This window comes from Ctenopharyngodon idella, chromosome 3 (genome assembly GCF_019924925.1).
Source record: "Ctenopharyngodon idella isolate HZGC_01 chromosome 3, HZGC01, whole genome shotgun sequence".
NCBI lineage: Eukaryota > Metazoa > Chordata > Actinopteri > Cypriniformes > Xenocyprididae > Ctenopharyngodon > Ctenopharyngodon idella.
The window spans coordinates 2,499,442-2,515,224 of NC_067222.1; the positions used below are offsets into that span (position 1 = coordinate 2,499,442).

The window sequence follows — 15,783 nt, forward strand, 5'->3', positions numbered from 1 at the left end:
TACATATATACATATATACATATATATACATATATATATATATACATATATATATATGAATTGCATTCTAACAATTTGTGGAATGCAATGATGTGTGAAACTGAGCTTTTGTTGCATTCGCACACTTGCATAAAGTATGTTTCAGACTGAACAGCTTTGAGATCTTATAGGCGCGCTGAATAAACAGCTGAAATATTGCTTATAGCATGTAAACCCCTTTAAGCACACACACTAATTAGAATAAATCCTGCATGGAGAAGAAACAAACAAAAGTGCTAAGTAAATATCTGGAAAAGCCCGCTGCCATGTGCAACACAATAGCCACGTTTGTAAGTGTTTGTGTTATGTGAAAATCAGGATTTGGACTTCTGCTTCAGTCCGCAGGGATCCTATATCAGGATCTAACTCAAGCAATGGATGTACAGAGAGACGTCTGATGTACAAAACAAAATGAAAGCACATTCACAGGCCACAAAACACCCGCCACCTCAGATCACCAGGAAAAACAGCAAATCAGAGAGAAGAGCTGAGGTGTGTGATGCAGCAGAGAGTTTGAAAGAGAGACAGAGATAACAGACACATTTGAATACACTTGTGTGCGTGGTATACACATCAATTATGTATAATATGAGGGTAATGTGGTCTAACCATGGTAAGGAAACTGCACGCCATCGCTTTCGTGTTTTATCTTCCTCTCCTGCATACTGGCCAAATGGTGTTGCACTGAAAAACCCAAACAGGGGAAAAGAATAGAGTTAACAATGAACGAGATTGAGATCATTTGGACAGATGGAGAGAATTTAGGGCCACTGTTGAATCATCATCAATACATAAACACTATACACACTTAAAAAAAACATCATATGCATGAGGTCAAAGACAGTATTGCTCAGTAATATCTCCCAGAGTCAACCCATTCTAAGTGCACTTAAACAGTAGAGGTGAAAGCCACACGCATCCCACAACCTGTTCAATCAACAGCAGCGAAAATATGAGGATATCAAATGAGCATTGGCTGCGTCACAGTTCACATAATTTCCATATTTAGTAGTATGCAAGATAAAAACGACCGCATTTCAAATCATATTATGCTGAAAATAGTATGTCAAAGGTGTCCACACTATTAAAAATAAAGGTTCTTTATTAACATCTATTGAATCTATGGAAGTTTGTTTTCGCCGAACAAGAAAAAAAGAACAAGAAAAAAAAGGTAAATGCGATTTTTTATCTCACAATCTCACTTTTTTTAGAATTGCAGGATATAAACTCACAGTTGCATCTTATAAAATCAGAATTGCGAGACAAAAAGTCTCAATTCTGACTATTTTTCTCGCAATTGCGAGTTTTCATCAAGCAATTCTGACTATATCAATTCTGACTTTATATTTCACAATTCTGAGTTTATATCAATTCTGAGTTTAAAACACGCAATTCTGACTTTAACACGCAATTCTGACTTTATAACACGCAATTCTGACTTTATATCAATTCTGACTTTATAATTCACAATTCTGACTATATCTCACAATTCTGAGTTTATATCAATTCTGACTTTATAACATGCAATTCTGACTTTATATCACACAATTCTGACTTTATATCATGCAATTCTGACTTTATATCTCACAATTCTGAGTTTAAATCAATTCTGAGTTTATATCACGCAATTCTGACTTTATAATTCACAATTCTGACTATATCTCACAATTCTCAGTTTATATCAATTCTGACTTTATAACTCACAATTCTGAGAAAAAATGTCTGAATTGTGGGATATAAACTTGCAATTGCAAGAAAAACAAAGTCAAGATTGTGAGATAAAAAGTCGCAATTACCTTTTTTTATTTTTTATTTCATAGCAGAAAAAAGCTTCTATAGAAACCTTCCCACTGAACAAAAGGTTCTTTAGATTTTTAAAATGTTCTGTTCACTGAAACGTTCTTTGGGGAAGCAAAAGTGGTACTTCTATGACATTACTTTTAGAACCTTTATTTTTAAGAGTGTAGATGGTATATTTCTGGTGAATTTATCAAATATGCATATATGGAAGATTTCTCAGCTAATTCTGCCCACAACAAGTATGTGAAATGGGGTGCAGCCAATGTATTTTGGACATCAAATCTAGCATGGCACAGTTCTGAGCTTGTGGCGGGAGCACAGCAACATTCATAACTATTTTTTGCTTTGATGTATTGACGGAATGGTGCATATTTAATGGTCTGGTGTGAGGATACAGGTAAAGACCTACTATTACAACAACACTGCTCAATCTAAAATGACTTTAAAGTTCAGATGAATTTCATCACCACATTCTGCCTGTGCAACACAATGACAAAGCTGGCTTTTCAAACTTACTTAAAAAAATGACACCATGGTATCCACAGTTTCCACAAAAATGACTACAGTTATGTGGTAATTTTAGATTAGCCATCACTGCCATAAAAAAAAGCTTCTTGCGCCACAATCTCATGATATTTTGGCAGACACTGTGGCTACCATAGTAAACATTTCTAATAGATAGTCAATACATGGTAAAATGGTTTCGTTTATATGGTAAAATGTGATAAAAAAAATTAAAAAAAATCTGATAAAATGTGTGAAAATATCTCAAAGAATACCATCCTCCTCTTTTTCATATTTGTTTTCATTAAAAAAAAAAACTGTTTAAATGTCATAAACATCACTACAAGCTACACAAAAAGTGAAGACAATTTCTAATCGAACTTGTATTCTTTAGTGCTTACCGCCTCTAATAATGTTTTAGTGTAAATTATGAAATGTTTTTTTCAGCCCTAATTCTGTGAGATCATTACATGCACACATGAATTATCGTTTAGAGAGTGATTGTAAGTGCTTTCAAGACTTTTATTAAGCTGAGCACCAAACAAAACAGATTAATTAACAGAGAGATTATTCTAGCAATCCAACTGCATGAATAGCCACTTTTCCACCATCAGGCTGAACGGTTCTAAGAACGGTATGGAACAGTTCCAGTTATATATTCTCTTGAGCTTGATTCAGCACAGCACGATCACAAACCGTTCTCGGCCCGGAATTCTCAGTCCGGAACCGTGCTTGTAGAACGCATGTAGTGAGTCGCCACACAGGATTAGTGTTGTCAAAAGTACAGACTTCGATACCAAGTTGGTACTGAAATTTTAAAAATGTGACGCTTTGAGCGCTGTTGAGCGGATTTGTAAACACCTGATTGGCCATTGTGTTCACATACTCAACAGATACGTCTGTGATTAACTACAATGATCAATGCATGGGAGCGTTTGTTTTCAAAAAGCTGTGTAAGCGCTCGGTGAAGAACGTCACTACTGTCTATTTACAGCATGTTTTTGAAGCATTGATCATTGCAGCCAATCACAGACATATCTGTTGAGCACGTGAACACAATGGCCAATCAGAGAGGTTTAAGAATTCACTCAACAGCGGTCAAAGCATTACATTTTTAAAATTTCAGTACTGACTCGATACCGAAGTCATTAATTTTGGAACACTACTCAGGATTGGTCACTCGTCTGTTGCTTGGCTGCCAGTTTCTCTGAAGCTGGCCAAGTGCACTATGTGAACTAAATATCTAATCATCCTCCATAACGCGGGCGCTATTTACATATCTTATCGCCTGTAAACTCTTGCGTTACCAAGGCAAAAACTGATGCATTTGTATTACATTCAAAAGAGGTCTGTTATCAGCCTCACAGTGGAAAATGAAACCATATCTGTACCGACTGGGCCGGATCGGCATGGCGTGGAGCGGTTAAGCAAAGAGAACAGTTTAGCCTGATGGTGGAAATGTGGCTAATGTTGCATTTTTGTCCCCATCTTATTTATTCTTGTGGTCTATTGAAGTATGGGAAGATGCTGGGCAGGCACAGAGAAAAAGAGAGCGCGAGAGATGAATGGGTTGATGGATAAAAGGAAAAGTCTGGCTCCTCACACAGCCCTTGTGTCCACTTATTCAGTGAATATACTGATCAAACATGAGTCCAATTGGATCCGATTATCAATTGTAGAGCTTCGTCAGAGTAGACGGTATTTTTCATTTGAAAAGAACAATAAATAAACCTTCGATGGACAATCGTACAGCTCGTTCAGTACTGAGCGTCTGTCCCTCACAGCCTTGTCTTTCAATTTTGGTGTCTACTCTGACTATGTAGACGTTCACTGGCGCGGCAACAAATATAAACAAATCAACTTTTTCAAAATGAGTGGAGGTCAAGTGGAGCATGTGAAGAGCCAGAGGGCTTCTGGGTAAAGCGACTGTACCTGCATCAACATCATTGGGCCAGCCGCTGGGTTGGGATGCTCCCGGGGCAGGAGAACGTCCTGAATAGAAGACGTCATCCACCGGGCTCTCCATCTCACTGTCATCAATGGATTTACGCTTGTTGGAGCTGAAAGAGAAAAGAAAGAAAGAAGGTAAGGAGAGATTTTATTTAACACACATGCAATATCATTTGCATTTAAAGACTTGTTCTTTTCTTTTCTTGACTGGTCTTAAAAAATGGGAATGTTTTGATTACAAATAATTTTACAATGGAAAAATATGTGTATTTAAACATTACAGTCCACCCAAAATCATCACCAATGTAAGATCACAGGTTATCTTAGCAGAACGAGACATTAGATGAGCAAAGACAGTATAGAGTTAGACAGCAGAGCTACAGGAAGTGTGGAGTACCTCCGCGGGAGACTGGCATACAACTCCATCTCAGTCCTGCAGCGTTCGAAACATGACGACAAGATGAGAGAGAAGGGACAGGAGAAGAGAAAGGTGAAGAGACAACAATGACAGCCATCAAACAGACAGAGGAAAGGGTAGAAGAGAAGATAGACAGAAATATATATGGACAAAGAGGAAAGCAAGAACGTGTGAGTGCTACTAACATGCATTACAGCTACTAAACCAGAGACAGGTTGACTTGAAAAACTGTTTTAAGACATGCAGCAGAAATTCAACATTTTGCTCTATAATTCTACATTTTTTTAATGCATAATATCTAAAGTAAGTCTAAAAATTATATTCTAGCCCATAGTTAATTTTAATTATTTATTTCCAAATTTATTTACACTGATTTTAAATTTGTATGTATTTTATTAAATTAATCATATTTTACATGAATGTATGACACAATGTTTAAATTTTTTTGAAAGTAAAAAAAAAAAAAAAGTGAAAGTAAAAGAAAAAAAAAGAAAAATAAACTAATATGAACTAATATTGTTGTAACAATGGCAAGGGGTCCATGAAAAAAATTTAGTAAAAATAAATAAATATATTTTTTAAATGTAAATAAATAAAATAAATAAATACATTAAAATGTACAGAAATGTACATTATTACCGTTTCATTTTGCTTTCTAAAGATTGATCAGATATCATGACATTAATCAGAATTATATATATTTTTTATATTTTAGCATGGTGGTCTCTTGCAAGGAACCCCCTTTTTTGGCACCACAACATTTGAAAACCCCTGGCATAGGAAAATGTGTGTGTGTGTACCTGGTCGATGGCGTGGACGTAATGGAGCGGCGACCCAGGTTGATGTTGTAGTATCCTGGACTGTCAAGGTCGGCCAGAGAGAAGTTGGGTCCGGTTGCTGTGGCAACTGGTGCTGAATTAGATGCAGACAGAGAGTTGTCAGATTAATCAATCCCATCATCCATCACTGTTCTCATGACAACATTATAAAACTTCATCATCATAGAAATCCTTGATGCTTCTCCAGTGACATAAATCTATAAAAATCTTGTCAGTAAAGACGTTTATAATGTTACAAAAGATTTCTGTTTCAAATAAATGCTTTTGACTTTATATTCATCAAAGTATCCTGTATCATGTTTTCCACAAAAATATGAAGCAGCACAACTGTTTTCAACATTAATAATAATCAGAAATGTTTCTTCATTTCTGAAGGATCATGTGACACTGAAGACTGGAGTAATGATGCTGAAAATTCAGCTTTGATCACAGGAATAAAATACAGAACATTAAAAAAAATCCTATTTCAAAAAATATCTAACTTTTGTCTGTAATATATGAACGTCTATTTTATTTAATTTTAGTTTTTTGCTGTTTATTTGTGTTACTGTTGAAAAAACAACTATTTTTAAGGATTTATAATAATAAAAAGCCTTTTTAGTTCCAATAAAATGTTGATATTTAAGATTGACGTCTGTTGACCAGAAAGACTCATGTGACTTACTCTGTGACACACGGACGAGCTCCGCCACGTTCCACACGCCTGACGTCACGAAGCAGTCCTGGAAACTCAAGTGCCCTGGAGAGAGAGAGAGAGACCAGAAATGAAAACACACTACAGCAACAAATTATACTGGAAAAAACCCATATTTACTCATCTGCACCTGTCAAACACACGCACACACAAAATAAACACAGCTCAATTGTCATAAAATGGCCAGGAGCATATAATTACAGTCATCGGCTGGCATATGTTCTTCATCTCGAAGGAATAACAGGCTACCCCGTACTTATGGTTAAACTCCAACCCAGCGCTCCAATCTCAGCTAAAACTTAACGAGGACACTAAAAATGCTTTATGTCACACTTAAGAGTGTGCGTTCAGCTGAAGTGTGTGTGTGTGTGAGACGTTGCATACAAATATACAAACGTATTTGCTTTTGCTGTGCATATGGGATTTCAATATGTACTTTTGTGCGTGTGGGCAAAACGGGTGAATGAGCCATGCTTCCACACCCATCTGTAGTGCTGGCTGAGGTCAGTGTGTGTGTGTGTGTGTGCCGGTTAACCGCAGCGAGGCCGGCGCATGAGCTCAGTGTCGCCCGCGCCACAGCCATGTGGTTCCCATCAGCCAATCACGGAGTGATTTATGAGCGTTTCACCGTTCACCGTCACAGCCGGCCTAGCAACACTTTACTATAATAAACTACGTTGGAAATCGCTTTTGCGCACTCTCGCGGTGAGCAAAAGTCACTTTACTAACATAAATAAACCGGTTAACAGTATCAATCGCCCCGTATTTGCATGTCTAGGGAGAGCGGCTCACCCACAGATCCATCTGTTGACTGGTGGAATGGAAAATGGTGGCTGACATGTTGTATAGCGTAAGGATTTCAACCAGTGCTAATCAGAGCTTGTCAATAATGACAACTTCAGTTGAGAGTTTAGAATGCTTCTTGAACAATCAGGCTTCTTCAATAGCTTTTTTTGCAGAATTTTATGTTCAGCAAATAAAGAACCCTCTAGAAGAACCCTGTTTTGGGTGAATGAATGAAGGGTTTTGCAGCACTGTCACAGAAGTCTGTAAAAGAACGAATGTTTTTCGCATACAGTCTAAAAATAGCTGTAAAAAAAAAAAAAAAAAAAAATGTACACCGTAAAATACCATTTTCCATCGAAACGGTAATATACCGTAAAAACAATGCATTTTGGGTAATATTATTTGTCGTTTTCAAGAAAGTAACCTATATGCTACTTTCTTGAAAATGACAAATATTACCCAGAATGCATTGTTTTTTCAGTATATTACAATGCATTCGGGGTGATATTATTTGTCATTTTCGAGAAAGTAGCCTATAGGCCTCTTTTCTTAAAATGACAAATACTACCCAGAATGCATTGTTTTTATGGTATATTACTGTTTCAATGGAAAACTGTATTTTACTGTGTAAATGTTTAATTTTTTTACAGTTATTTTTAGAGTGTATAGAACATTTTAATAATCTAGAGAAACTTTTCTACTACAAAGAACTATAAAATAAGGTTCTTTATCTGCATTATGGTTCCCCGTCGAACCATAGAACCACAAAGGTTCTTTCTGCAAAGGAAAGAACCTTTGTGGTTCTATATGGAACCATAATGTCAATAAAGAGCCTTTATTTTTCATAGTGTAGGTATCTTAAGCTAACTTTATAGTTCTTTGTAAATTCAAAAAAAGTTCTTGATGTTTCATCATAGGTTCTTCAGATTAGTGTAAGATTATATAAGGTTCTTTATCTGCATTATGGTTCCACGTAGAACCTTATAGAACCACAAAGGTTCTTTCTGCAATAAAGAACCTTTATTTTTCAGAGTGTAGATATATTGAGTTAACTTTATTTATCTTTGTAAATTCAAAAAAGGTACTTGATGCTTCAGTATTGGATCTTATTATTGGTTCCATTATTAGTGCCTAGATGATTTTCTAAAGAAATAAAAACTAGAACTAGAGAATAAAGTTTTTGTGGAGTTCTTAAAAAAAGTAAAAAATACAATTCCAGCTGTATTTACTCAACTTTATTTCATTCCAAACCTCTATAACTTTCTATCTTCTTTAGAACACAAAGTTGAATAAAAAAGTTGAGCAGAACATTAACACTACTTTTATGGAAGTGGGAAATGAGAACCTTCTAACGTCTCCTTTTGTGTTCCACAGAAGAAAGTCATGAGTTTGGAAGTACATGAGAACTCCTAAAAATAAAGGTTCCATTATGGTTCCATGAAGAACCTTTTCAATGTAGAAGAGGTTGTTTGCAGTAGAAAAGGTTCTTTAGATTATTAAAATCACTCTACAAATAATGCACTGTAAAAAAAAAAAAGTTGAGAAAATTTGAGGCCTCTGAGTATACTCAACTTGTGTGAATTTTTTTGCATCAACTTAATTAAAGCTGGTCTGCGTTTTCAACTAACATAATATAAGTTCTACAAACTAATGTTTTTTACTTGTGCATAAGTTCAATAATCTTCTATTTTAAGTAAAGCAGAACTTTCTTAGTTTGTCTAACTTGTATTTCAGTTTGTTTAGCAATCTGACGAGGTTACATAGAGTTACTTCTATACATCAAAACAACAAAATATAAATCAAAAACACTACAACAGGAGCTAAAACATCAATTAATTCTGACTAACAAATACGTGTCATCATATATTTCAATCAACCAATAAAATAGATTTTTCTGACAAAAAAGAAATGTGCACTTTTCTATAGTGTAGTTCTTTTAAGAAATTTTTGGGAACCAAGAATCTCTTTTTTGTTCTTCCAGGCACCTTTAAGTGAAGCTGTAATTTTTAATTAAATGTAGATGTTAATTTCTGGGTTGGATGGCATTAGAATCCTTTTGGAACCTTTAGCAGTGTGTAGATGTTTGAGAGAGAGTGTGTGTGTGTGAGAGAGAGAGATTTTCGTCGTGCTTGACACACCATTGGGCGGAGGCTTGATGTCTGCTTCTCCTTGTTGGTTGGAGTTATCCGATTGTCCAGATTCTGCAAAGCCGACAGAAAGAAAGAGAGAGAGAGAAAGGAAGGGAAAAAAAGAGAGCAGATTAAACATGGGACGTCTGGGTTCAGTCCAAAGGTGCCTGAATCAATTAGCAGATGTAGAACATTCAGAATATTCTCTGCCAGCACATATTCAATGTAACGCTGAGGCCACGCAGCTGGAAATGAGACATGCAAAATGTGCTCCGGTTCTGGACCATTTACATGATATTCAGGCAAAATTGGGACCTTTATACATGAAATCTGATGTTCTGTCTTGCTGCTAGTTAGAATTGCATTGTTATACACTATTGTTCAGAAGTTTGAGGTCGGTACGTTTTTTTGATGTTTTTGAAAGTCTCATGTTCACCAAGGCTGCATTTATTTGATCAAAAATACAGTAAAAACAGTCATATTGTGAAATATTATTACAATTCAAAATAAATGCTTTATATTTGAATATATTTTAAAATGTAATTTATTCCTGTGATCAAAGCTGAATTTTCAGCATCATTACTCCAGTCTTCAGTGTCACATGATCCTTCAGAAATCAATCTAATGTGATGATCTGATGCTCAAAAAACATAAATCTTTTCTAACATTACACTAAAAAGTACTAGATTAAAAACAACAAGTTGGGTTGAAAATGGACAAACCCAGCAACTGGATTGTTTTAACCTTTATTAAATTGCTTATTAATAAATGTTCACCTTTTGGTTATTATTGTTTTTTTTTTAAGTTATATTTATGGGCTTTTTGTGCCTTCATTTGGAGAGGACAGTAGAGAGCAGACCGGAAAGCACTGGGCAGAGAGGGGGGCAGGATCAGCAAAGGACCTCGAGACAGAAATCGAACTCGGGTCGCCATGAATGCATTTGCGCCATATGTCGGCGCACTAACCACTAGGCTATCGGGTTCATTTTAAGCCAGCTACATAGTCATTTTTAAATAATAGTTGGGCTAAATAAAACTGCTCAGCACGTTGGGCAAACATTTAACCCAACCGCTGGGTTTGTCCAATTCCAACCCAACTTCAACCCCAGTATTGCTCATACTTTGGGTTGGTTAGTAAACAAACCTGTACAAACCTGTAAAAGTACTAAACGCCTGCATTACAGACTTGAATAATACCTCAAATTACATGGATTTCAGAATCAAATTCTGCCAAGGTCAATAAATAAAGATTAAATTCTATTATTTTAATACAACAATATCAAAATCAAGACATAAAACCACAAAACAGTCTTTCGACCATGAAACAAGATCTTAAACCCGGCAACACAGACCCCAGGTGTGTTAAAAAAACACTTCTGGACATGGTCAGGTTGTTTTTTTGTGTTCTAGCGAGTAAAAACACAGCCAAAACAAGCGACGCACGCACACATTGTCCATTTTAGGCTTGAAGTTGCGCTGCTAATCTGAAATCTATAAATCTGCAAAATATACATCCGAGAGCAGCCTGGTGAAACCCAACTCTGCCGTATAGCTCATAAGATGTAGACAAAGGCTGGTGTGCAGCCATCGAGTTGTTTGGACAATGTCTCCGTAGGCTTTTTATCTTAGAAAGTATAGTGATCTTGGAGAGAGACCAGACCCCTGCGGCTGTTTGAATTGGCCAAGGCTCACTAACCCCCTTTTTCCTATATGCACTGAGGTTTTGACTATAACTATAGCCCCTCAGAAAGGATGTCACTCAGTTACTTTGGCCTTTCCTGAGTATTGATAAATATGTCACCCCTTCAGCCAATCACACTTATCTTATTTAAGTGTTTTTAGCATGTTTGCTAGTTGCTAGGGGGGTTCTGGGTGCTCGCTTACTAGCCCAAGTCAAAACATCCCGCCCCTCTATGATATTCTGGTCTCAAGATATGGCTTGAATTTGTTCAAAGTATGAGAAATAGCATGTTTAGCCTTAGCATGCACCACTAATTACGTGCATCAACATAATGTGGTTTAAAAAAAACAACACTATACATTTCGAAGGAAAAAAACAAACACATCAGCCCCCTCTTTCCTTCTTTTCACTCTCTCGCACCCCCTCGTTCGCTTGCTGCTGTTGTTGTATGGAATCCTGGCAGCCATCTTAGCGCTTGGCAGCCATCTTAGCATTGGCGGTACCAGAGCATTCCAGCTAGCTTACAAAAGCACCCACACACAGACACACTCCTCTCACAGAGAGAAAACCTCTCATCCAACACGCTACATGCTAAAAGCCTCGCAAATGAAGGCTATTTTCAGCTACTTGTGCTAAATGCTAATTTGACGGGGGGAAATATCGACTGCCTCCGCTTTTTGGTCGCAGAAGCACATGTAGCTGATAGTGTGAGCTGATACGTCAGTAAAGGTGCTTTAGTCGACTCAACTGGATGTAAAGCACTTAATCAACTCATCTAATCTCATTTTAAATGTTATATATTGTACTTCTTACAAAAACTACTATTGTGGTATCATGATGTACAGTAGTTCGGTCCTGTCTTTCACCCGAGTCCACCTAAAACTCTGATTAACTCCTAAATAGCTGCAAAATAAATAAATTAATAATAAAAGTAATATTAATAAATAATAATAACAATAATAATAATAATAATAATAAATTAAAATAAAAGTAAAACAACAAAAAATAATAAATAAATGAAAAAGGAATATAATGATAATAATAATAAACTGAAATAAAAATGTAAATAAAAAAATAAAACAAAATAAATTAAATAAAAATAAATAAAAATAATTTTTAAATATCATTATTGCCATTATGTCATGCCCACAAAGAAGAAAATGCTATTACCGAGTGTTATTTTTGTATCATTGAGATACTATTAAATTTTTTTAATTCATATTTTGAATGTTTTTATTTTTATAATTTTTATAATTTTATCATTTTTATACTCGTATTTTTAAAATGAAAATAAAAACAATCAAAATGAGAAATGTTGCCTTTGGCGACTAGTGGAAATAAAATAGTTTTTAATATTTTTTAAAAAATTTAATATTTTATTTTATTTCATTTAAGTGCTGCAATCTGGCAGCCATATGCAGGACGGTAATGATCAAATTTTACTGCATTTTAGATTATAAATTGGATTCTAATCAGAATAATTGGCTGCGTCTGTAATCGCCCCCTATACCCTTAAATAGGGCACTATTTGAGGGAACAGCCATTTGTAGTGGTGTCCAAAACCATAGTGAACATAATCGAGTGCACTCATTCAATCCCACAATGCACCACAACAAGTGTACAACCGATGTACACTCAACAGCTAGAGAATACCCACAATGCACTGTGATAGTCGAGTTCAGAATGAATTCCCATGTCTGACCAGAAGATGGCGCCCGCAGCTGAATCATCCACCCATTCATTATCCAAACTGCTGGTCCAATGTGGGTACAGCATAATATCTACAGGTATTAATTCCTTTTTAATTGATTATTAAATTGATTAATTAAGGTTTATAAATATTTTTCATGTTCAGGATAGATCTTTTCATCTTAATACTGGAGCTGCCAGTTTGCTAAAACTATGCCTTTCCGGCGCACTCAGTGTCTGAATTCACTCACTCGTTTTCATTCACTCCTTCAAGTGCACTATATTAGAGGAGTAATGTAGGGAATAGTGAATATGGGTATAGGGGGTGATTTCAAACACAGCCATTATTTTGTTTAAGTATTTAGTTCTACCAAAGGATTCTGTGAATTCAGAACAGCTATAATCCGTATTGATTAGCGCCCTCTGGTGGTGTGGAAGTATGAGCACAGCTTAAGAAGACGTCTCGGATGACCTCCAATCCAATTACATGGCACATTAGTGAAGCTCACTATGCAGAACTGGACGCGAGTGAATGAGAGAGGCCGCGCTATTGGGCACAGACAAAGCGTGGATGAGCAGGGGGCCAGATCATCAAAACTCAAACACACAAAGGAGAGACTGTCCATTATTAGAGCACAGACTCCAGCCTATGGAGTCCAATCAACACTGTTATCAGCATGCAACCACACACACACAGACACACACACACACTATTGCATCCAACAATGTTCATGCTAATCCTTATCTTCCCAACACACACAGTCAAAGAACCCCTGAACACACCATGCCAAAGATACTGCGCGACACATACACACACACAGTGGCAATGGCTTTTTAACATTACAAAAGTGTCTTCACAATGGTAAAACACTTCTTCAGCAAGTTTAAATTGGGAAACGATTGTTTGACAGGGTATTTAAAACTATTACCATCCCTAAACAGCAAGTGTTGATCATTCACACACCCTTTTCTTAAAAGACGACGTCTAATTGATTCATTTAGCATGCACATATTCATAAACGACTGCGCTTGTGAGAGCAAAGACATACTTGTTATTATAATCACCATTTTGGTTTGTTCTGCCTTTTGTAGAGGTAAACTAAATGGGCTTGACCTATAGGATCTCTGAAAAGTTTTCGCAAAGGCATCACTTTTTTGCTCAAAGTTTGTGTTTGTGAACTAAAAGCCCAAACCCTGAATGTCTTGAACAATTTCAATTTCTTATAAAGCATAAATAAACAGAACAGTGAAGGAAATTCTAAGTCTAATTCTAGTTGGGAAATAACCATTTTTGAACTATTTGCAAATAATATTTGCATTAATTATTATGCACACATGAAGGCTACTTTTATTTGTATCCCTAAAATGTAAAAGGTAAAAGTATCTCGTCACGCTCAGTTTGGAATGGCATGAATCACATAAATGCATATTTTCAATTAAAAATGGCCATATTTGAGAAAAAAAGTCGAGTAGTTTGCATCACTGGATGTTACTGTCTGTCTTTTAACATTTATATCACAAAATATATTAATTAAATGTTTCGCTATTTACATCTTACCTCGATCTCTTTCAATGCTGGAATTCACTCTGCTTCTGTGAACAGTAAACCCAGCCTACTTTGATTTAATTGGCCAGCTCAATCATTTTGACATTGTTGAGCGCTGTTAGACCACTGAGGCAAACCAGTCACCAGACTAAAAATGTAACTTTTATACCTTTTTGTCATCCTAACAACATACAGAGCACTGCATAATGGAGTGCAGCAGATAGCAGTGCAAGAATTTCAAATATTGGGGGGGGGGGATAATCTGACCATTTCTAATTATTTGGGGGGACCCTCAATGTCTATACTTTGACACATAACTCATCCAGTACCTGAGTGATGAGATATATCAGTTTTATGATGGGATAACAACTCAATAATCACGCAAAACACCAAAGAAACTACACTAAAAATCAACATGGCATCCCAACTAAACACATTCGTTTATTGAACGTTACTTCAACTTTACTACTAGTAAATATATTTATAAAGAACTACTATAAAAGGGTTCAACATAATTTGTTGCTTTATGAGGGTTTTACAGTTCAGTTTAACTCCTACCAACAATTTTATAGCAACCTACAAAACAAAATAAAAAACGGAAAGCAAAGTTGTTTTAGAGGTGGAACAACTGTTTTTGATGAAAGATTACTGAAATATAAACTTTGATACACTACCATTGAAAATATATATATATATATATATATATATATATATAAGTATATATATAAAAAAGTATATATATATATTTTAAATTCAATGTAATCCAAACATTGATAAAGCAATAGGCAGTGATACAATAATGAAAGAATAAATTAACTTACTTCGTTTTTATTTATATACTGTATATTAAAGACATTTATGCTTTTATTTGGCAAGAATACAATAAATTGGTCAAAAGTGTCAGTAAAGACATTTATAATGTTATAAAGATTTATATTTCCAATAAATGCTGCTCTTTTCCATTAATCCTGAAAAAGACATAACAGATTCCATAAAAAAAATATGAAGCAGCTCAACTGTTTTACAATAGTTAATATAATCAGAAATGTTTCTTAAGCATCAAATCATCATTAGAATTATTTCTGAAGGATCATGTGACATTGAAGACTGGATTAATGATACTGAAAATTCAGCTTCGATCACAGGAATAAATAATATTTTAACATATATTCACATAGGAAACTGCCATTTTAAAATAGTAATAATATTTCACAATATTACTGTTTTTACTGTATTTTTGATCAAATAAATGCAGCCTTGGTGAGCAAAAGAGACTTCTTTCAAAAACAAATAAAAATCTTAGTGACCCCAAACTTTTAAACACAAAAAGTATGTGCACAAAAAGTCCAGGAAAGTAAAATAAGAAAGTAAAAGGGTCTATTTTGACTTTGTTAACTTCAAATGAAATCAGTCCAAATTTATCTTTACCCTAAAGAGAAAACATTACTTCTCTCTCTCTGTGTGTGTGTGTGTTTTAGTTGGAGAGGCATGTTGGATCCCCTGGATTCAAACGTCACGGCTTATGATGACAAATACGTGGAAAATGTATACCGCATGAAAATGTGCAATGCATTTATAAAAAAAAAAAAAAAAAAAAAGCCCAATGCACGCCTCCACACCTTAGGTACACAGACACACACACACTCCGGTGCTGAATGAAGAGGCAGCACAGCTTTTCCAATTGGGTTTTGCTTAAGAGGTTTATCGG

General features: G+C 35.5%; 1 protein-coding gene across 9 annotated transcripts in view; it reads right to left on the minus strand.

The window, feature by feature from the left end:
• The window catches only part of nfixb (nuclear factor I/Xb), a 202,917-nt gene that overhangs the window by 31,963 nt on the left and 155,171 nt on the right, over positions 1 to 15,783 (minus strand). For 5 of the 9 annotated variants that reach the window (XM_051886162.1, XM_051886165.1, XM_051886166.1 and 2 more), the window contains 6 exons: positions 9,169 to 9,231; positions 6,215 to 6,289; positions 5,512 to 5,623; positions 4,691 to 4,726; positions 4,276 to 4,403; positions 649 to 723 (listed from right to left, as the gene is read on the minus strand). In XM_051886162.1, the coding sequence (XP_051742122.1) occupies positions 649 to 723; positions 4,276 to 4,403; positions 4,691 to 4,726; positions 5,512 to 5,623; positions 6,215 to 6,289; positions 9,169 to 9,231 (489 nt within the window). The remainder of the gene's footprint in view (positions 1 to 648; positions 724 to 4,275; positions 4,404 to 4,690; positions 4,727 to 5,511; positions 5,624 to 6,214; positions 6,290 to 9,168; positions 9,232 to 15,783) is intronic. The other 4 variants (XM_051886169.1, XM_051886163.1, XM_051886168.1 and 1 more) reach the window with 1 other exon arrangement.